Here is a 22459-nt window from a genome sequence, read left to right as displayed (position 1 = left end):
ACACGAGTCATTCACGCGATCATCCGAGTTGGCCATCAACGTTATCACATGAACTTGTTACCACAATTCATAGCCCTGATAGCAGACGAAAACTCGCCTCTTGTGTTGATCCGACTTCACCACTGAAATTTCCCGACTGACTGTGTAAATATGGTTTACGAACTTGCTGTTGTGATATTGACAGCAGTAGCCTGTTTCATTCTGAAAGATAATTCTGTGTTGGCTCAATCGGAATGTACCTTGGTTGAAAACACCTCCGACAAGTGCCGCAGTGCCAATTATATCAAAATCCTGGTTACTTATAAACTATTATGTAAGTTGGTGTATGTGGAAGGACCGTGACGACAAGTGGTGGAAAATCTGTCTTCATGAAACTCACTGTTCTCGAAGCGTTCATGATCTTGGCATTTTTTCGTTCACTTATTGATTAGTCGCAATAGTTAAGGCTCGCTTAAAAGGTCCAATTTGGTTGTTGATGTGCAATATATATTCCGACTTCACTAGTCACAGTTGTTATAGATTATTCTGTAAATCAAGTCGTGGGCTTTTAAGTCGGTTTGTTTTAATGATATATTTGTGGGGCTTAAGAATTATCATTTATCATTATATGGTTATTTGTTTCCTGAGTGTTAAAAAAAAAAGAAAATATGTAATCATTTAAACTGTTAGTGATTTTCTCTTTCTTGACTCCTTAGCCAGACCTTAGACTGAGAAAATAATCAATTTAACCATATGTTTGCTTATGTAAAAGTCAATGTATCTTAGCCGTTATGTGATTCAATAAACATGTCACTCAAATGAACGGTTTCTTTCAGGGATATAAGTAATTTTCCTTTGACTAAATAATCCTATGTCACAATTTTCAGATTCTTTTGTTGTTCTCCAAAGGCAAAGGAACACCCTCGAAAGGAGGTGAAAAAAAAATCGGCTCCAGCTGAGTTTTCTATAAGTATACCCTTGATAACTTTACTCATTATACTAAAATCATCTTATTACGAGCAAGACTTCAGTTACTTGGGGACTCCATGACTCATCTTGTTAGGAGCGGAATTAAAAGAATGGTCTTCCTGTTTTGCAAGTGCAATGATCTGCAAATCCTGAACGTCAAAGGGTTGCGGAAAAAAAAAGATATAATGGTTGATTTTTGATTAGTTGAACAAAAGTCGGTTAAAGCTAAGTTTTCTAAAAGAATGTCTTAGATAACTTGATTCATTATATGTGGAAATCAACTTAATACGAGGAAGACCTCAGTTGCTTGAGGACTCCACCAGTCGTCTGATTAGGAGCGGAATTAAAAGAATGGTCTTCCTGTTTTGCAGGTGCAATGATCTGTGAATACTGAACTTCAAGGGGTTGCAGAAAAAAGAGAAGAAATTGTGGTAAACTCTTTCCATTTTCCCATTAGCAGGAAGAACGTGAGATGAAGTCCAATTTTACATTACAGAATTATGGTTGGCTGCACGGTTTCTGTCACCTGAAATGCGATTTGTAAAGAAGACACATTCTTTCGCGTTTTCAAAACCCTCCTCGTGCTCACAGTTCTATGGTTGGAGTGTTGTCTGCCTCTCAAGTCCTTACTTATGCAAATGTATTTTATTCCTCGGTGGTTAAAAGTTGCGCAAGGTTGGAGTCACTACTTTCATCCGACGAAAACTAGCACGAGGAGTGACTGCGCTATTAATAGTGGTTTTGGCTTGGACGTTAAAAGAATTCAAGGAATTCGAATTTCTTTTCGATAAAAGTATCTTGAAAAGCAGGGGCTTGTGCTCTCAGAGATCTATCAATTTTTTTCGGACCTAGGCTTTGACTAGAGAGAGAATATGTTGTCCATGTTGCATCTTTGATTAGTTACCGATCGAAAAGCGAGGTGTATTATCCAGATTTTTCTACGTTATGGCATGAAAAGATCTGAAGGCTAATTCGGAGAAGAATGGCATTGACGTTTTACATCTACCTGATGTTCAGGAAAAATGGTATAATAAATCAATTTTCAGATATCAGTTACTGTGAAACTCAGAAAGTTAAATACACCAGAAATATTTATAGAAGGTTTTTGAGGTTTTTTTTTTGTTTGAAAAGCAATGTCAATTAGATTTCAGAAAACTAAAGCGCGAACAGCAGCGATAATTAATTGTGCTAAACGTCAATTTGACTGACCAATGTATAATTGACCTTTCAGAGTCAAATCAAAGTGTTCACGGTTGCCTGAGTTGCACACAATAGTTTATAAGTTGTAATTTCTCCTTGAAAGAATACAGAATTTTAAGAAATGTACTTTTTAAAATGTATTGCCAGCTCTGAGACAGTCGGTGCAGATCACGATGATTACAGACTCTTTGTATACGCCGGCACCTTTTCATAATAGGCCACTGATATTTGCTTTGTAACCAATATTTTCTCCTTTGCTTCTTTGATGGTACAAACAAAATGATGCTTCTCCTTCAGCTTTTTTTATTATGATTTTTTTAAACTTTCATTCGCGTTTTTTTTTTATTTCCCTTTAAAAAAGTTAACCAACGAAGTATGGCAATGTTGTATCACAACTCTAACCAATAGATATTACTTCACTTACACAGTAAGTATATTAATAGATGAGCTTTCAGTGACCAAATAATTCAGGAAATCAAACAAACTAATGTACATGCGCCCCGACCGAAGCAGAAATGTTTTTGTTGTGTTTACGAGTTGTTTCTGTCTTTTGAAAAGTAATACCATGATATTTGGTATAAATAATGGACAACGCTAATTTTCACTATCAGAGAAATTATGTCAACTTACTGCAACAATTCTGTCAGAAGAAATCATTTCAAACTCAGTGGCTCGAATCTCTGTCCAACTGCATCCAAAATATAAGTACCATTATTTTTGCAAGTAACATCTCTTCGTCATGTTTGTGTGGTTAGCCGAACAAACTCCGGTGTCAACAAAAGTGTCAACATATTTTTTCAAACAGTGACTCATTGATGAAACAAGTCCGCGCATCGCAAAAGAGCTTGATCTGAATGCGACACTTAAAAGGTTTTCGAGGGTTCGTTAATAGTACTTCAAATTTACGAGGTACTCCAGATATATCACGAAAATTGAAAAACACAGATTCCTAAACGCAAAAATATTTCCTGTGATCTGCTGGTGTCATTAATCTCCGTAAGGCTCGTTTAAACGGTTTCAACATTTGCTTCGACATGCATTCACCGCATTATTCAACCAAATGGTCGGTGCGTTTGAACAGGTCGTCCAACATTGTTGAAAACGTAAAAAATGTTGAAAGCTTGTTGAAAGCACGTTGAATCAAGTTTACATCGGTTTAAACTTTCATTCAACATCGATTAAACTTTTCCTTTCTTCTCGAAAATATTGAATGGCCGTTTAAACGGTTCCAACTTTTGCCCAACTCCGCCGAGTCAACTTTTGTTGAACGAATGTTGATCAAATGTTGAAAACGTTTAAACGGGCCTTTAGTCGTTCGCATCAATTAAAAGACCGTGTGATTATGTGAAGTACTGTCTTCAACTGTTGATTATTTAAATTAAATGTATTGTGTTACAAGATAGAGCCCCGATATAAATTGAGACACGTATTTTGCGAAATAGGGATGTATTTCAGCCAATAACTTCGGTATGATAATAACCTCAAAGGGTGATGAAGATCATCCCACTAATATCTTTGTCTAAGAATACTTGGAATTATTGTTCATCGTCAAATTTGCACAGAAGAATACAAATTTCTTTAGCTTCTTGCCAGTGGCGATGAAGCTTGCAGCAAAGTTTAAATAATGCACACATGCAATTGCCCGGGGCAATAAGTTAACGTTTAGGCCGAAAACAAAGATCTGTAACCACAGTTATACTGAACTTTCATAGGGCACTTCTGACTCACTGCAAATAAAGTGCTCTCACCTGTTGCAAACCGCTCATCGTTTTCTTCTGGTTCTTTCTCTTTCTGTTGCATCGGTGCAACGGTCTTCGTTGCACCGCGAAAATTGCGCAAAATTACAATAAGCAAGACAACAACCGCTGTTAGCAATGAAAGAAAGATAGCCTGGATAATATTTGCGCTGATGAACTCCATCGACCTGCTCTTGTAGAAGCAATTTACAATTCCTTTCCTTGTTCACAAATTCTTTCGAGCGGACTTGAGTGCCGGAAGCTGTATGTCTATTGTCTTATAGTGTTGATGTCTGGTTGATCTGTCTGGTTATTGCTCGGTAGCTTACGTGATGGGTCGATACCCAAGTTTTCTTAATTAAGCTTTGTTTTTGTAGTTAAGTACCCTTCCATGAGGTTATATCATATAGCTTGAATCACCATAGGAACGAATATCATATTGACGTCAAAGAGAACGAACTCGCTTTCGAATTTGCCTGAGAGGTCATTATACAATCACTCTAGGGAACAGCACCAGGTATGTACTTCGTATAATGAAAAACAATGGTTTATTTGAAGACAAGTGATCAATTCTATGCATTTTCTGAGCGTCAGTGTTGATAACTGAAACACACGTCCAAAAACCAAGTGACCTGATATAGGACCATTAATTGTATGGTCAGCATTTATTCTAATATGGAACTTATATTGACTGTACAGATCACGCGACGCCAATGTTCTCCTCTAACAATGATTCCCTTTTCCAGTAATGCGCATGGCACATAAATTTGGAAAATAATAATATTATAATTAAAATACATATATGATAAGTGGCTCTATTTTCTTTGGCTTGCGCTAACACGTAAGCGCTAAAACTATTTCGCATTAGTCCAAGGTTCATTTCCCCGCCTGATTGACAATCTCTGTCGTCATCTTTTGCTTACATAGGCTAAGACATCCTGACCGTAAGTCCAAGGTCTAAAATCCGAGACCAGACTCTGTCAGTCATGATTGTATGTGAGATGTTGGCTTACTCCCTTCCATAATCTCTTATTCCCTTTTATTTGGCATTTTGATTTTGCCCTTTCATAGAAAAATGATTGTGAATTTAAAAAATAAACTCTGCCGGTTTCCAACAGTCGTCGGTCTCATTCGACCAAATGAATTGACCTAGCTTACGAAATCTTTAACATGAATTGTTCGTGCATTTGTACTAGTTGTTATTATTGATAGTGACGGAAAAGTTCTTAAAATTTCACGTGTCTTGGTAATAGATTATGTGATTATCCCCTTAAGACATTGCTCGCCGCACCATGTAATCGTTCATGCGAGTTGGCTATCAATGAATCTGTATCGCACGGTATCGAAGGAACAGAATAGATAGTCGTCTTCTTATCACTAAGCGTTAAAACCAAACTGCCGAACTGAACAAGAGTTCTACTTTGAAGTGAAACAAGAAAATCGTTAGCAAATTGTATAAAATGGATGCTGAATCAGTATTCATGATCAGTCATTTGGTCACCTCCGTCGCCTTTATTTTGCCTGCCCGTAAGGTCTCCTTTCCAAAAAACTAAAGGAAAAAAAAAGAACAAAATAATCAGACTTAATTCATCCATCACGGCATAACCCTCTAGGTTTCGGTGAATTGTAATAATTTCCTTGTGTACTTCGACTGCGCTTTGTGTACTCTCACTCGTATAAGTATAGTTATTGCCGTTCATCATTACCCAAATTTTTCTTCTGACCAAAGATGGTCAGTAGCTTTTCTTGTATATAAGATTCTCTAAAAATACTTCTGGAAAATGAAAGCCTTCAGATATACAAACGGAATGCGGAATTTGACAAATATTGACGTCCTGTTTGTGAATAGATTAAGAGAGATGGCAAGTTTTGAGCTCGGTAAAGAAATAGAGAAAGATGGTTTTTGTCCTGTCACGAGCGTGGGACAAAGAAGAAATTCTAAGACCTTCGGATTCCGGGCTCGAGACGGGACGAAAAATATCTTTCTCTATTTCTTTATCGAGTTCAAAACTTACTTACCTACTGTGACTTAGTGGTAGAGCATCGGAGCTCTGAGGTTTCCATTAACTTCCTTGTTTTTAGGGATTTGTCCCATTAGCCTTATGCTAATTTTTTGGACTTCAGTCTTGACAAATTGCCCCCAATGCTAAAGCTATGCAGATCTTTATAAGAAATATGCATGTATTACAAAGAACACTGCGCTGTTTTGCTCTTCAAATACTGATTCCCTCTGCCTGGGTGCAGATAATACAGCAATTTAAATCGATTCTGTAGTAGCGAGCAAATTACTGAACTAACTTATAACTAAAGTTCATTTACCGTATCGATAATGCCGTGTGCTGAAAGGCAAAAAAGAAGAAAAAGAAAGAGAAGAAAATAAAAACGACGAAAGTCAGGTTTGGCGGAACCGCTTAGTTATCAACTTATCATATTTCGAAACTGAAAGTTATGGTTGGTTTTTCCTTTTAGTGCAGCTCCAATTTGGAAACCCCCTTCCAATTTCATTCTTACCCCAGATCATTCTTCCAACAGGACTGGTTATTAAACTCCTAATATTTTCATGTGATTTCTGAATAATGAAAGTGAAAGTCATTCGATTTGAAAATTGATAAATATTTAACCAAGGAAACTTGGACGGGGTTTTCCCCAGCGAAGTCTACACGTCCGATCCAATTTGTTTAAACTGATTACAACTCCGACTTAAACACTTGACCAATTTAAATGGTAATTATGGTACAAATTTTTCCAATTTCAGTTTCGATTTCGAAGGTTCTAATATTATACTTAAGAGTTGCAACAATTTATTTATCGCACGGTATCAAACTCGAGATTGGGTTGTGACGGCGCACTTAGACTGATATTAAATCACCTGGATAGACTATGTTTAAGCAGAAGAAAAAAAATTTTTAAACAAGCGCGAGGGTGACTAGATTTCAACTTCTGATTGCAGTACCTTCTAAAAAGTGTCAGTATCTGGTCTCGCTGAATGTCAGTGCCAAAAGAGGTTGGAGAGAGGCTTTAAGAGAGTCTCAACTACCCTTCATCAGACAGATATGGAGGTGTTGTTATTGATAAACAGATTAAAAAAAAAGACAAAGACCATTCATCACATGTGTCGCAGGGGTTGTTGGGGTTATTCCGGTGGGGTTTTCCCCGTGTCAGATTAAAATACTTTTTATTTTTTTTAATTTTCAATTTTAATTGTTAAAGCGATCATGAAACTGTTCTAAAAAAATGACATCAGCTCCACCACACACCTTTTGAATAAAATAAAATACTTAAACTGGTTAAGTGATTAAAATAGCAGTGTTCGAGGAAAGTCTGTAGGCTTACTCGCTGATTTACACATACAGGTATGTTGGGCCCCGGGAAACCCCTTCTTAATTGTTTGGGGGAAAAAAACCTTACGTAAACTTTACGCCTGGCTACCGAGTGTGTGTGTATTTAAGTGGCAGCGCTCTTACACATTTCGTCGTCAGTCTTTTGTACACGAACTCGGTAAGACAAGGTTTGACGCTGCTGCAAATTCGGTAAGTTATAACACTGGTCTATTGAGATATTCCTGTGAGACTACAAATCAAGTTTGTTAGATAAGATAGAAATGTCTTAATTTTAATAAGCGCCGGCATGCTGTATACTGTTCCTGCTGTTGGACTTTCTGAGTATCATTTTTCCAAGCTACCTTAAAATAAGCGCGAGTACATTTTGACATTTTCTTTATTAATTTGTTTCCTAAGTGGGTCGTTAAGTTTTGATGACGCTTTTGAATTGTTTTCGACATGAAAAACGAAAATTGGGCGAAGACGGGCGCGGGAAGTAAACCAAGGTTTCACAAATTCTTACTGTTCTCACGCAACAGTTTATTTCGTTGTTTTAAAATTAATTTAAGAGTGTGTATTTTAAGAGCAATAAAAAAATAAAAATAAAAAAAAAGGAGAAAGAAAAGAAGATGAAACTAAAATTTAACGACTTAGTTCCTTGAATACAAACGATCTTCGCTGAAGCGTTTATATCAGACAAAGCTCATTAAATATTCTATTTTCTTAAAGCGAGAACACTGGCCAAATTGAACAACCAAGGGAAAAAAAAACAATTGTCACACAAAGCGGCGTGACCCAAAAACTGCGTGACCTTGGAAGTGCCGAAACCTGCACGTGAGAACCATGACCCAAGGAAACGGCCTCGATTGCTACTTTTGATGGCCATTTTCAGCAGATGATTCTGTCACTGTCTCCTATAGAATACAATTTGTTGGATACATAATTGAGAAGTTTAATTTTTCGTTTGTTCTTTAGATATCCACCGAACATGCCTGGTTTCACATGTGTCTACAATGGTGCCAACGGCAAGTCTATAGATCCCAAACACCTCTGCCCTTCCTGTGAGAAGGTATTGAGGGATCCTGTTCAGACAAGCTGCGGTCATCGCTACTGCAAGACATGTGTAGAGCCACTTTCCAGGTACTGCATAAAGAAATTATTGTTCAAATCGACTAAAAAATTTTCCCTTTCGTGCCCCGACGCACGAAATTATAATTTTATAATGACCTCATATTATGCCTGGTAAAAATTTGAGCCACGGTATCCGGCTTCCTTTGAGAGTAAATGATGTGCTCCAGGTTAATCAGTTATGAAGTAATCTTGACTTGGAGATTTTTCATTCGCTAAGATGTTATCAACCTTTAGACCGGATTTAAGTCAACAAAGTGACCAACTTACTCTCGCAGGCCGGAAGAAATAAAACAACCAAAACACTACGGTGATCCATTCATATTAATTTCAAGAAATATTTGATGGCTCAAGCATCAAACAAACTGATTCTTAAGAGTCAAGTTATAATATTGATAGTGAGAAATCTCTTTAGATCATCCTCTTCAAAGTGTTTGGTTGATGATGAAGATATCGGAGAGGTAGGACAAATACTCTCTTTCCTAAAATTAGATAGCATTAGCGAGAGTAGGATCAGGACACTTGTATTTTAGCCGTTCCAACCATGCAAGTAAAGGCCAAGCAGAAAGTAGTGCATGAGCTTGAGCATCGCGGGTTATGGGTGATTCTAGTTCACTATCAGATAGAGTGGATCACATACAGGGTCGTTGTGAGGGGTGGAGGGGAAGGGAAAGGGAGGGTGAACGGGAACTACTTACAGTGGATTAGTAGATCGAACGAGACGAGGAGTAGCATTGCTCCTAGTCGCTCTACATTACAGAAACCAGTATGAATATCAAGCCACCTGGCTCGTAAGTTGAACTTACCTTTTGAAGCCATTGGTGCTTGCTTTTCGGGGGCCAGAATAGCGATCTTACTGACAACGGTTACTTAAGAAAAAACTAGTCTCATTACGAAAAATACATTTTTTTTCCCGTCTCTAGATATTTGAGGACAAGTTTGCACAGCGTGAAATCCTGTCGCTACCAGTCCAGTGTGCAAACCACTGCGACGGCTGTGACTGGAGTGGGGAACTAGGGCAATTGGAGGTATGTTTTTGCATTAATTATTTACTATTGAAATAGTGAGGGGAAATTCAAATAAAGACACTGACTGACCACCAGTTAGCAAGATTTGTAAAATCATCCGCAAAGAAAAAGTAGCCACTCAAATCTACTATAACACTTAAGAGTTTCATCAAGAAAACTGGAGGAGGAATGCTCACGGCTAAAAAGTGAAGAAAGCTTAACTCTGATTCAACACGATTATTAGGTCTTCGTAATTTTGCATCGCCAGTCAGTTTTTGGCTAAAACTTCAAGAAGCGCATAATATACACTAACTTCTAACTCATAACTCATTTGACTCTTCACTTAAGAAACACGAGTCTCAGTGCCTCTATGCTAAGATCCAATGTGTGCATCCCGATTGCGGCGCCATGGTACGGAGAAATGACTTACCTCAGCATCTTGTGGAGGAGTGTAGCTGCAGAGAACAACAGTGCCAGTATTGTGAGGTGAAGATTACAGCTAATAGGCTTGAGGTAAATTTATTTCACTCCGGCTCTTACGAAAGATCACCATTTCATGTAATATTGAAACTTTGTGTAATAACGTTCAAGCTAGAATTGCAGGGAATTTTCAAATATAATTATTATACGAGTCTGAAATAATGCATTAAATCTAGCATGCAGACATAAATTCCATTAATTCATAATTTCAGGAAAGAAACGGTCGAATTTAGATTCAAATTTACCCTCCCATTTTCTTTTGTCTCATTTATATAGGAACACCATGAAAAGGAGTGCCAAGAATACGCAGTGGAGTGTCTGCATTGTAAAACTGTGATACTCCCTCGAAAGCAGGTTAGTTTGGACTTTCATTTCTGTTCTTAAGCTTGCCTTTTTTCCTAAGTGCTTTTGGAGGAAAACACACGTAATGATTTTCGTCGATTCTCGAGTTGTGCCACGATTTCTGCTTGTTATCGTTTACTGCATCTGCCTTACGCCAATTCCCAATTATAATTCCAATTAGGTTTTCTTTACCGAAACGCTATATGTCACTGTCTCTGAATATCCATGAAGCAGTTTCAAAAACTGATAACCACAGTCGTATGAATAAGAAGTCGAAGAGAACAAAACTTTAATTAATTACCCTAAACAGAATCGTTTGTTCGTTTTGACACAGCTTTCGAGTCACCTCGATCCTGTTGATGGAGACTGCGAAGGTGTTGAAGCGCCGTGTCCTTTTCATAAAGTGGGATGCAAACAGAAAAAGGTGAATATAGAGAGATAGAGAGAGAAAAAAAGAACTATTATTGAAAATTGCTATAATTTTCGACAACTGATCGTTTACAAACGTAAAGATTGTAGAAGTTGATAACAAGATCGATGATAATTCTGAATGCAGACTGTGTTCAAAAAAAATTTATTTTAGAAAGTGTGTGTACATTTTACAAATATTGACCATTCACTTAGACCTAGTGGCGATTTAATTTGTCTATTTTCAGACAATGAAACAGAAAGAACGCAAAAGACACCAGGAGAAAGAAGTAACTGCTCATTTGACTTACCTCTTTCTATTCGTTGACCAATTATCCAACTTGTTCCATTCCAAACTTGGCGATGTTGACGCTGGGGCCCTTTCTAAATTGAATGCAATCCTCAGAAATTTGCAAAGCAAAGTAGATGCCATAATCTGTGAAAATTCTAACCTAACATCAATGGTTCAAGGACACAGCACTCGTATAAGTAATCTTGAACAAAGTATCAAGCGTTATTTAATGGATGACGTAGTAACCGACAGTGCTCCCTTAGCTTCATTGGCGTATCGCTCTTCGCAAGCTGAAATTGTGAATATTCTACAAAAGCTGGATAATCAGGATGCTAAGACAGCCAATCATGAAGTTCTTTTGGTTGAATTTAACTCGGAAATGCAAAATAGGAATAGAGAAATAAAAAGACTGGAGGCTCAGCTTAAAACTGCTAACGATGAAATAAGAAAACTTCAACGACGTACGGAGTATCTAGAACATACTCTAGGTGCTAGGAACATTGCTATAGCTGAGCTAGAAGATTACGTTAGGCAAGAGCAGTTCTCAAGCTACAATGGAGTACTTTTATGGAAAATTACTGATTTCACCCGAAAACGAAATGAGGCGAGATCCGGCCAACACGTATCTACTTATAGTCCCTGTTTCTATACTAGTCGTCACGGTTATAAGATGTGCGCGCGCATCTATCTAAACGGCGATGGTATCGGAAAGGGAACACATTTTTCAATATTCTTTGTTGTTATGCGCGGTGAGTATGATGCAATACTCCGCTGGCCATTTAGACAAAAGGTCACCTTTATGTTGTTAGATCAGGATAACGTAGAACACGTAGTTGACGCCTTCAGACCTGATCCGAGTAGCTCCTCATTCCAGAGACCAAAAAGGGATATGAACATAGCCAGTGGGTGCCCGACCTTCTGTGCTATGACACAGTTAAACAACCACGCTTATGTAAAGGACGATACTATGTTTATCAAAGTTATTGTTGATACCGGGGACTTATAACCTTTAAACAAAGCTGCAATGTTTTTTCCTGCATAATTTTGTTGATCTGAATTTATAATGCATTATATGATAATATTCGAGTGCTATTGGTCCCAACGGGTCATTGAAATGAATATAAGTTAAAAGTGTTTAATGTATGAGCAAGATATTCTAATCTGTTTACAATCTCTTGCTTTGAGTGATAACCCCTTCTTTTCCAACCCACTTTGTTACTTAAAAATCCTTTTTCAATTTATTTAAATAAAGAATAGTATTTTCTCTGATTATATTTGAAAAGACAAACCTGCATATAATTATAATGAAAAATTTATCGCACCAGAATCATTTTAAATAATAGGCTGTTTTTTAATATTTTGTCCCTCGCACTGCTCAGAATATTTGAACAGTGAGCTCAACGGCATTCATTTAAAGCCGAAATCTGCACATGATGTTATCAATGAAATTTCCCTCTTCCTCGACGCTTCCGGATTGCTACCCGAAACAGACAAATTTAGTTCGCGGAGAAGCATCTCGCTTCTACTTAAGGCTGTTTTTTATACATATAATTCTTCCTTTAGTGTGACACATTTGCAGCGATCCTTAATCCACTAGGACAATAATGTAGATATAGATGCCTTGCACTGCTTTCTGTTTGATGTGTGACACAGCTTTACTTTGTCTCTGCCCCATGATGAGATTGTAATAAAAATTAAAGACGTAAATATCGCTTATTGTTATTCTGTTTTGTTTCTTTGTTTCCCCTATGAACAAATTTAAAAGAATCGTTTTTTAGATAGCCACGCATTCCTCCATGCTTTCTCAATTCGGTTTTATTTTTCGCCCTCCAATAAAACTCAATCGATCGAGTTTGTCACTTGTATTTTCAAGTTTGTCAGGCGTGGTTTTTGATTTGCCGAAGTAGTTCGTTGCTATTCGAAGCAAGCATTAAGTACGACTTAAATAAAAACTTTCAAACTGAATCGATCGTTCACTCATTCCCTTTAAGCCCGTCTCTCGCCATCTAAATAATGGCAAAGAAACCCTCGAGCATTAGAGAGCTGTAGTTGTATTGTGAACTAGTGCAACCATCGATTTTACTGTTTGTGACATTTCAGTATAACTAAAAAAGTCAAGAGGACGATCAGGACTTTCTCTTGTTTATGTTTATCGAAGGATCATCAAAAATCCTTTGGCTTAGCGGAGGTTTTCGCAATGATTTCCCTCTCTTGCCTCCTACAGTTCGCATTGCACGTAAACAGTGTTAGAGAGGAAATCTGTCAGATAAAAAAAAATGATTAGATAAATTAATAAATGTCAAATAAGTGTATATTAATGATGAGATTACACCATGAAAGTAAAAAGGAAACAAAACAGAGCATAGGAAAACAAAAACAAACAGAAGCTCTTTCGCTCGAAATGAAATGATGGACCCTCCTCTTCTCTATTCTCACCTTTAATCACTTGATCCAGGTCGTCATCATCGTCATCGTTATCACCTTCATTGTCATCACCATTATTATCATCATTATCACCTTCATGGTCATCATCGTCATTATCATCATTATCATCTTCATTGTCATCATCATCATTATCATCTTTATAGTCATCTACGTCGTCGTCATCATCATCATCATCTTCATAGTCATCACCATGGTCATCATCCTCATCATCAGGGTCTTCATCATTGTCACTATGGTTGTCATCGTCATTATCCTCGTTAGGGTTATCATCGTCGTCATCACTATCGCTGCCGTCTAGGTGTGCCTAACACCATGTAAAAAACATTTACCTTTTTAGTGGAGGGAAAGGATTCTGAAGGATTAAAGTAGCAGCCTAAACAGGGTTGCTTACCTTAAATATCGATTTACATTTACTATTCTGATCACCTTTTTCATTTTTCTCGGAAATAGATGTGTTTTAAAGTGGTTCGACAGTGTGTATTCTGAGCCTTGTTTTAATTCGCTTGCCCACGTTTTGCAGACATTATAATAAAAAAAAAACTAGACTTACCATAAAAAGAAGCATAAAATGTGTAGTAGCAAAAAGCACCCTTTTCCCCGAAGAACAAAAAGGGTTTTCGTAAACACGTGTTTGTTTGATTATATTTATATTTCAGATGCATATATACAAAAGCGCTAAGAAAATATTCCCCTAACTAAAAGTTATGTTTGTTTATCAGCATGAATATTTCTAGACGAATGTATGGAAAACGTTGTGGATTTCGGGAAAGAAAGACTCACTATCCTCCCCGAAAGTAAGCTATTACTGAAGAGTGAGTTAACATACCCAGCTACGTTACTTATAATACCTTAGTTGGACAGCGTTTAGACTGAGACAACGGACGCTGTCCTTGATTTCCATTCAATTCCATCATGGTTGTACATTGATTTGGAAATAACTGTGAAAACTTTCGGTAGAATAAACAACAAAGCCTTGTAAGTATAACAGCCTCGCAGTCCGATTGGTCATTACCATCGACCATCGACCTGTTACTTTGAATCATTTTAGATTTAATAAAGCAATAACAAGCAGCAAGTAGTCAGGAAAGACTCTGGTTTCTAAATCATAGCAAATTTTAAAAGCGACTTGCAAAGTCCTTGTCTAGCGCTCTAGTTCATTGCGTGTCTGAGATCTAACCAGAACTGCCCTTAGTGCAGCTTTTCTTTCATGATGCAATGGTATAAACCCTTACATCTGATTGTTTAAACAAAGTTTAGACGTTGTTTAACAAAACCACGTTCAAGACAATCCTCGATTTAGCTAAACCTTTCGTCTGAACATATACTTTTAGAACAGTGTCAAGAGGGCAGAAATCTAATAGGGGAAGGACATTTATTTAACCAAATCAACCCTCTTGAAATTATAAAGAAAGACTGAGGTCCACTGATTGCAAAAAACCGTGGTTTAGGTTAGACCTTGATTAAATAACTGGCCCTACTAGTTTGTTTGGCAAGACAAAGGTGTGGCACATTCCAAATTGATCGTCCACAGTATCCTTTCTAGGTCATGTTCGCCACACCAGCAGCGATTGTCAGTTCTAAAGAGTCTGAAAATGACAGACCATAAGAAGTATGCGAGATGTCCCACCATCATCTCAATAAATGAACCTCAAAAAGCGCTTTTTCAAACTTGAAAAAAGAATCGCTAGGCCCACCTGCTAAAAAAGTGATTTATTTAATACAGCTTAAGTTGCTCCCTAATTTCAGGTTTTCCAAATAATAAGACTGAACGTACTTATTCAACAAGTTTCGCCGCAAAACCCTCGGTGTCTACTTTATTGAATATGGGGGATACACAAGCAAAATTTGCTTATCACCTTGTGGTCTATGAAATGAGATGTTTTTGAGTGTAAATGTCATTTGTTATATCATAATCAACTCATTTTATCATGAAGACAACAAAACCTACATTCATCTAATTATTGAAATTAGTTTATGTTACCTTTCTTTTAGGAATGCCGTCCTCGTTGCATTTCTCACAAACGACTGAATTTGCGGGACAATCTGCCTCTTTGTGATCCTGAAAGGCCATAGGCTGCGTATAAATAGAGGAGGGAACTTCGACGCATTGTGTATTGAGTACTATAAATTTAAATTTTTGAATATCAAAGTTTTAAGATATTTAAATACCTACATTAGTAAAATTATAAATTATTTCAGAAGATGCACGGTTAAGCCACTTAAAAGTATCTAATCCGACTACAAGAACATTTTTGCACTGGTAAAATGACAACGTAACCAAAGTCTTTTTTGGCTATTGAATTATACGGAAAAATGAAATACTGGTGACTATTCTTTATATTGACTTGATTCCGGCGAAAGTGACCTTGAAAACGCTACATGCAAATTAGAAAGCGTCACCGTAATTTATGGGCAGAATATTTTCTCAGTAGAATGGTTTAATTATTGTCAGTGAAAATAGGCATTTTGACCGAATTGTGAATTTTAGCGATTCATAGACACTGTCAAGAGAGCTTTTATTCTGTGAGCCAAAGTTTCTGCACCTTACACAAACTCAAGCCCACAAGATCAGAAGAGTTGACGTATTTTTTTCTAAAACTAAACCTTTAGGGAGCTATTTTACCTCACCACATCGTACCTTCACCTTGTTCAAATTGGTTTTTCCTCTTCGGAATTCAAAGACTTCTGATGTGCATTTGCAATCTTCTTTCAAGTGTTCATTTCGATTAACTACCATAACTTGCACGTCACATTCAGGTCGATATGCACAAAGTGTTTCACGGAATTCCCAGTTACTCGTGTAGTTCTAAATAACACGATGACATTGAATTATGACACTATGACAAATACCTTTTCGGGTTTTTGCTAATTTAAAATACGTCGAGCTTGTTTGCATGATTAGTCATGACCAAGAGAAAATAGGGATATGATTTCCCCTTTCTTTGGCAGGTCAGTTATTTGGGAGAAAGCTAGTACATAACCTACTTCATCGAAGGACTGCTTCTCGTCATATATTGCTAAGCTTGCTATTGAATAATTTTTCTATGGAGAGGCTTTCACGTGAAGAGACGGTAAACAGATAGCCATGACTATAATAATATAATTATCAAGGGGTACCTCGGGATGAGGAAAGGCAGGTGCATAATCTTACCAGAACCTGCAAAATATGGGGGCGCGCACCGCGTCTTGGACAGTAAATAAACCATGTATCAACTCACCATGTGCTTACAGAGTCAGCCACGTATCAAAAAATTTCAACGATAACTCCAATTTATTCATAACTATTCATTTACCTCTGATGGTCTCTCACATATATCCTCCACAATTAAACCACACTGTCTACCCCGGCAAACTTCAAAGGCTTCAAATTTACGCACTTTATGTCTCATTAAGTTTTCTGGAGAAATCTCAAGAAACAAAGGCAGCAGATAAATAACTAAATTGAAAATATTGGAAAGCCAGTAAAATAATCAAAATAATTATAATAAGTTGAAAACCCTGGGTATTTCTGCCTGAGGCTAACCTGGAGTAAAACGTAACAATCCTCTCGTTAGAAATCACGAACTACATATTACATTCCTGAAAAAATGTTGAAGATATCTATAGGGAGTATTGTTAAATGTGCAAACAACTATTGTGGGAGAATTAAAGAAGGAAAATAAGAATTCCACTTTTAGCATTGAGCTAAAACGTCTAAAGGACACACACAGATGGTCTAAAGCAAAATGCAGCCAGTAGTTTATGTTTGGCCTGAATAATATCATTTTAGACAAAATACTTTTGAAATGGCTCAGCAAGAAGGTCTTACCTGGTCCGAAAGAATTCTTGTTTGGTCCAGAAAATAACAGCTCATTTTCTTGCAATTCACTTTTACTAAAAATATAGAGTAGATAAATCGCAAACCTGCAATAATAAAAAACACCAGAATTTATACAGTCGGTGGCAAAGGCTTTCTTCAATCACATGAAATAATTATTTGCGCAACTAAACATTATGGTTATGATCACTTCACTTCCGGGTGTCGTTCTGGGCTTGTAACTTGGCGCCAGAGCTCCTTATACTAAATGAGTTATGGATGGCATTTCTACTAAAACAAGGGTTTGCTTTTTCGGAAGAGTCAGTATAGCTAGAGCTGTAACTACCATTAAAAATAACTCAGTGCGAAACCAAATAGGCACCGCTTATGGGACATGCATTAAACACCTAACAGGATCGATCAAACCTGCTTGTTTCACGCCTGACTGTGTCAGCTGAGTCCATAGGGCTGTTAAAAGAACTAAGGAACTTTTCTCTTGTCATAAAATCAAAGAGAACTTAATGGAACTGCTCAAGTTAGAACATATAGAAGACACCAGATATTTTCTCATTACAAACTCGTCAAGATCCATCTAGCGTTGGAAAGGAGTTGGATGACTGTTGAAATAAACTTGAGCTCAGAATACTTGCATTAAAACTTACTAGAGTATTGCACCTTTTCTCATAATTAGGATTGAATCTTTAGGGTCTTCAGATCTTTTTGTCGAATATATTAATGGATTAGTGATTCTGACAGTTAATCAGACAACTTATTTATATCGTTTAATGAAACAGGGGAGATTCCCTGATTAATACGCGATTTCTTTAGTAAGCTCAATATCCTTTTTTATTTAGATCTAGCACTTCCCGTTTACCGACGACGTTTATTCCTAATACAAGAAAAACAAAATCCCAGTTTATTGGCCCTTGTTTCGGGCACTGTACAAATGAATCAGGGGAGATTCCCTGATTAATATGCGATTTCTTTAGTAAGCTCAATACCTTTTTTATTTAGATCTAACACTTCCCGTTTACCGACGACCTTTATTCCTAATACAAGAAAAAAAAATCCCAGTTTATTAGCCCTTGTTTCGGGAACTGCGCAAAACTGCTTTCGAAGACTTCTTCGAAGACTGTTGTTGATTCTCATACCAAGTATGCTCAGATTTTTGTTGCTCAGTTTCAAGTTATTGGTGTTTAATTCCTCTTCAGAGTTGTCCAAATGATGTCTCCTTCGTCTTAAAGTAACACTACTGGCTATTTTTTCCGATCTTATGCACATTCACTATAGACGGTTGCGTCAGGAAAAATGTACCTCCAATTATACCTTAGTGGATTCACAGAGAAAAATAATCAGATTCACTGTCAGGCCTAGCTTGCCTGGAGCGTGCTTTACAACCATAATGCAATCCCGACAGAAATAGTACAATATGAATAAAGGTGAAAACCTGAGTCGGCATTTCTCTAACGTAGGGTACAAAATATACATCAAGCCTCATAAATAACTTTGTCGGGTAAAGGTTTTCCTTTACCTGAAGTTTTAGCTCTCGTATCTTTAACATACTTGGTATAGGAGACTGTGTGCAAACTTGTTTTTCTTTTAGCAACGCGATGACAGGTATCCGTCGCTTTAACAAAAGAAAGCGTTTCTAATAATAACTGATGCTTACAAAGTACGGTGTTTGTAAATCGAGATCAGATATATTGAGTTTTTTGGTCCCCTCAAAGTAAAGAAAATCCTGTCTAACCTATATTATAACATAGCTAGCAGAGCCGCGCAATCAAATTCAGTATACGTAAGTGTGCTCAAAATCCCGATAGTGCACGCTGATAGCGTGGGCAAATCGCTTCGCCAGAAATTTTTTCTTTTCGCGCGAGCGGCCATTGTTAGCGCCGTTAAAGTGCCATTCTTGAGCGTGATTTCTCTTTTGAAAATAAAGAATTTTGTATTTAAACTGCAGTAAAATAAAACTCGAGCTTTTTAATTCCAAAACGAACAACAGTGTCGTCAGCATGCTCTATACTCTCATAAAGCACGCTACAATAAGCCAATCAGGATCGTTGTTATAATAGTTCAAATAATCTGATTGGCTGTACGAGGCTAAAGCTGTCAAAAATGTCAAACCATCAAAGTTCACATTCTGCAATTGTTTACAAAATTAGGTCGAATCTAACACTTCTGCCTGAAGTTTTTTTAGTCTAATCTAACTGAGTGTGAAAACTTTCAAAACTTGAACTGTCCATTTCGTTTTCTCTTTAAGGATTTTCGTCAATTACGGCGCCTAGAATGTTTAAAAACCTATGTTTGGTTGTTCTGTTGCTACTTGCCGGCTCGCTTGTTTCGAAATTTCACTTTCAATTAACGAAAAAAGGTTAGAGAAAAGTCCCGGAAAAGGTCGGACAAAGTCCGAACTTTATTAAAAATTTTACCATTCCATATGAAAAAAACTTATCGACTAGCATTTGCATATCATGTTTGCGCTTTTAATTCGCATTTACAGGGCTGTAGCCAGACTTCAGAACAAGACGAGGCAAGATTTGAGCGCCGAAGGCACGAATTCCGTGTAATTTTTCTTCAGAAAAGTCAATCTTGGGCCAAAATTAAGACGACACGATTACCTCGTCTTGCTTCATGCTAGCTACGACCCTGGTTTATTAAGAGGATGACACCGTAAGCTAAAATATAGTTATCTCGTGTCATTGTTAGGTTCTGATGCACTTATCCTCGAATTAATCCATTGTAGAATAAATTAAAGATCTTGATGAATGATTGCGCCTCAGTCGTTCCAGTCGGAAAGGTTTATTAAAGTTTCCTTAAGTTCAACACGAAAGGGTAAGATAGTCCGGCACGGGTAAGTCATATCACCCCTTTTTTGGTCGGTCTCTTGTCAAGGTTTGATTGGTTCCTTGTTTAAAAATCGCCTTCGAAGCTCGTCAAAGAACGACTCAGAACTCAACAAGTGCGTCGCTTCACTTGCCTTTATATTAGAAAAGGTGTTCTTCTTTTTAATTATTACAAGTTTTGCTTTTCAGAAATAGGGACTCTGTCCTAATGTATTTAAAATGAGGACGCCCACCTTACTGAGTCAACGCAAATTTGTTTGTTGAAATATGGGGCTGGTTATTTTCAAGAATGAGAATTTGTCGGAAATGGAATTAGTCGATTACGTCAAAACTAGGAGAGAATGAGATTAAAAGTTCAGGTCTGAAACAGACTTCAGAGCGGACTGCTGTCTTAGTGGCATGACGGCGCTCTCTTGAAAAAGTTACGGCTGATAAATAGTCTCGAATGGAAGCTTTATTAATAACGCACGTTAAGGCTAACACTGAGCTAAAACCTCATTTTGAACTGGAGATCCTAAACACAGTAGGGCATTATAAACGGAGACTTCGTAAAAATTAAAAGTCGCAAAAAGGAGCTCACGGCAATCACGTGATTGAGGAAAGCTGTACGGTTGTTAACGGCAGAGGTTTTTTTCTTCCACATTATTGGCGAGAGCACTTGCTTCATTGTGCAATTTAAATGAATGCGTTGTCAATAAACGGATCCTTGTGTCTGGAATCGCCACGGGGTAAACATTGCAAGTTGCCGCTAAAAGGAATTATATGGCGAAAGGTTTTTTTCAACGTCCAAATAAAGAGATTTTGAGGATAGATCATCGTTTTTTTGCCGCTGTTTTATTTTAAATGGATAAAGGTTATATTGATACGAAGGATGCGCAAGTTTTTGTTCGAATAACTATCAAAAAAACTAATAAAACCTAAGGATTTACTCATGTTTCTCGTCGTTTATTTCATCCCTTCGAAGAACAAGAGCTCGGTAGAAACAGTTTCCATTTCTGCTTAAAACGACTTCTCTACTTTGAGAAGGTATATTTTCAGACGCTGCAAATTGTTTATTGAGATTTTAACAAATATGAAAACAGGACTTACATCCATAAATACAACTCAAAACACTTAACTCAGTTATTTCCCAACGATTTATGGCTGATCTCATAATATTTCGAGACTATCACGCAGTGACGGTTTTACTGTAGCCCTTACGCAAGGAATGAAGTTTATCGGTGTGTTTTATAACATATTATGTAGTTGCTCAAACAAAAGCTTTCAATTCCCCCGTATCAGCATTATCTTAATCCATATCTGATAAAACAGCGGCTAAAAAGCGTTGATCTCTTTCCGCATCGTTTTTTCGGAAGTGAAAAAATCTTTCGCCATACATTTCCTTTTAGCAACCTGTAATCGGTTTGCCCCGTGACGATATCAGAAATCTTTTTGCAAACACAAGAATCTGATTTTCATTGTTGTGGGACAGAAGAGGCGCTGTGAAACGACAAGAGACAATATTCCGCAGAGATGTTAGATGCGGATGACTCTAACACGCACATAAAAAAACACATGGTATTGTGGAAGGAAGGACGCTGCTCGAACGACTGCCATGCACAGAACAGTCGCAAAGAAGCTGAAAAGGACATATTTCCACCCAATATTCGGTTACGTAAAGAGCACAGGGAGAGAATGGTTATATTAATAGTTATATTCGGAAATTTGCGCGGCGGATTTTGCATGGTGGCGTTCCACTAATCTCACTCATATCTTTTGAGTCACCAAAATAGTAGTGATGGTATATTTTCCGGAAATCACAGGATATCTTACGAAAACTGTTTCATCGCCCGAATTCAGTCAAAGAGAGACAAAAGTAGCACCTATCTGTGTAGAATCAATCAGAACGGTGGGATCTTGTTTAAAATCAGTCAAAATTCAGAGAATGGTCATCAAAATTCAAGTTCAGAAATGGCGGGAACCGGCTACAGTTACTAAACCGACAATGTGTTCCTATGTAGGGCGAAAAAAACCATGGCAGTGTCACAGTTTAAATCGATGCTAGACAAACTTGGACACGCGATTCTTGCAAAGTAAAAGGAATCACCTGTGTTTTGAATCCACGGATGAAATCTCGTTTCGACTCGCTTAATCCTTCATGGTGAGAGCCATTGAGTAAGAGCTAGTCATATGATTTGTCTATCGCTAATCACGAGATAATGTTGTTTCATGGGATTTTTCCCTATCCCAGCATTCCCGGCACAGCTTATGAAGTCACGCTTGAAAATAGAAAAGTTGCAATAACTTCAATTATGGAAAAATTTTGCTATGTTTGGAATTCCTACTTGTCGAAACTTCGGTGAAGTAAACACGATATAACTTTAGAAGTCGAAGAAAACCAGAGGAATTCGTGCAGTACAATGCTCACCTAATTCCTCCAATTCCCTCTTGTCTCGGTGTCTCTTTCGCGCCGTTAACGGTCGGAAAACGTCTGTAAATTACGAATACTTTGCAGTCATTGATCCGTTTGGGTAT

The 22459-nt window shown here is 37.4% G+C and overlaps 2 protein-coding genes and 2 long non-coding RNA genes across 13 annotated transcripts in view; 2 read left to right on the top strand and 2 right to left on the bottom strand.

Moving 5' to 3' along the window:
- Positions 1-2645, top strand: part of LOC149047228 (uncharacterized) — a 3196-nt gene extending 551 nt beyond the window's left edge. Inside the window, exons 2-4 of one of the 3 annotated variants that reach the window (XR_016186137.1) lie at positions 74-313; positions 867-912; positions 1320-2645. This is a non-coding gene — a long non-coding RNA (uncharacterized LOC149047228). Of the gene's footprint in view, positions 1-2; positions 314-866; positions 913-1319 lie in introns of those variants that run through there. The other 2 variants (XR_016186136.1, XR_016186138.1) reach the window with 2 other exon arrangements.
- The window catches only part of LOC149047227 (uncharacterized), a 10328-nt gene extending 6118 nt beyond the window's left edge, over positions 1-4210 (bottom strand). The window contains exon 1 of the long non-coding RNA XR_016186135.1: positions 3897-4210. This is a non-coding gene — a long non-coding RNA (uncharacterized LOC149047227). The remainder of the gene's footprint in view (positions 1-3896) is intronic.
- LOC113686733 (TNF receptor-associated factor 2) overlaps positions 1-12568 on the top strand; it is a 16893-nt gene extending 4325 nt beyond the window's left edge. The window contains exons 1-8 of one of the 3 annotated variants that reach the window (XM_089204994.1): positions 7297-7414; positions 8180-8344; positions 8748-8793; positions 9256-9360; positions 9688-9852; positions 10096-10173; positions 10496-10585; positions 10818-12568. In XM_089204994.1, the coding sequence (XP_089061120.1) occupies positions 8193-8344; positions 8748-8793; positions 9256-9360; positions 9688-9852; positions 10096-10173; positions 10496-10585; positions 10818-11867 (1686 nt within the window). In that variant the 5' untranslated portion in view covers positions 7297-7414; positions 8180-8192 and the 3' untranslated portion in view covers positions 11868-12568. Of the gene's footprint in view, positions 1-7296; positions 7415-8179; positions 8345-8747; positions 8794-9255; positions 9361-9687; positions 9853-10095; positions 10174-10495; positions 10586-10817 lie in introns of those variants that run through there. The other 2 variants (XM_089204995.1, XM_089204996.1) reach the window with 2 other exon arrangements.
- On the bottom strand, positions 12073-22459 carry LOC149047226 (uncharacterized). 6 transcript variants are annotated; one of them, XM_089205002.1, is made up of 8 exons: positions 22353-22459; positions 17115-17209; positions 16600-16713; positions 15945-16112; positions 15288-15365; positions 14155-14253; positions 13298-13610; positions 12073-13120 (listed from the first exon to the last, which is right to left on the bottom strand). In XM_089205002.1, the coding sequence occupies exons 2-8, from the start codon at positions 17157-17159 to the stop codon at positions 13080-13082; spliced, it is 858 nt and encodes a 285-aa protein (XP_089061128.1). In that variant the 5' UTR covers positions 17160-17209; positions 22353-22459; the 3' UTR covers positions 12073-13079. The 6 variants fall into 6 exon arrangements, with proteins under 6 accessions (XP_089061128.1, XP_089061124.1, XP_089061125.1 ...); XM_089204998.1 differs by having other exon boundaries at positions 15288-15380; positions 22353-22450; XM_089204999.1 differs by lacking the exon at positions 22353-22459 and adding an exon at positions 22032-22141 and having other exon boundaries at positions 15288-15380.

The sequence above is a fragment of the Pocillopora damicornis genome, chromosome 4 (assembly GCF_964200805.1).
Source record: "Pocillopora damicornis chromosome 4, jaPocDami1.2, whole genome shotgun sequence".
Taxonomy (NCBI): domain Eukaryota; kingdom Metazoa; phylum Cnidaria; class Anthozoa; order Scleractinia; family Pocilloporidae; genus Pocillopora; species Pocillopora damicornis.
Note: the sequence above shows the minus strand (reverse complement) of the source record. Positions and strands in the feature narration are given on the sequence as shown.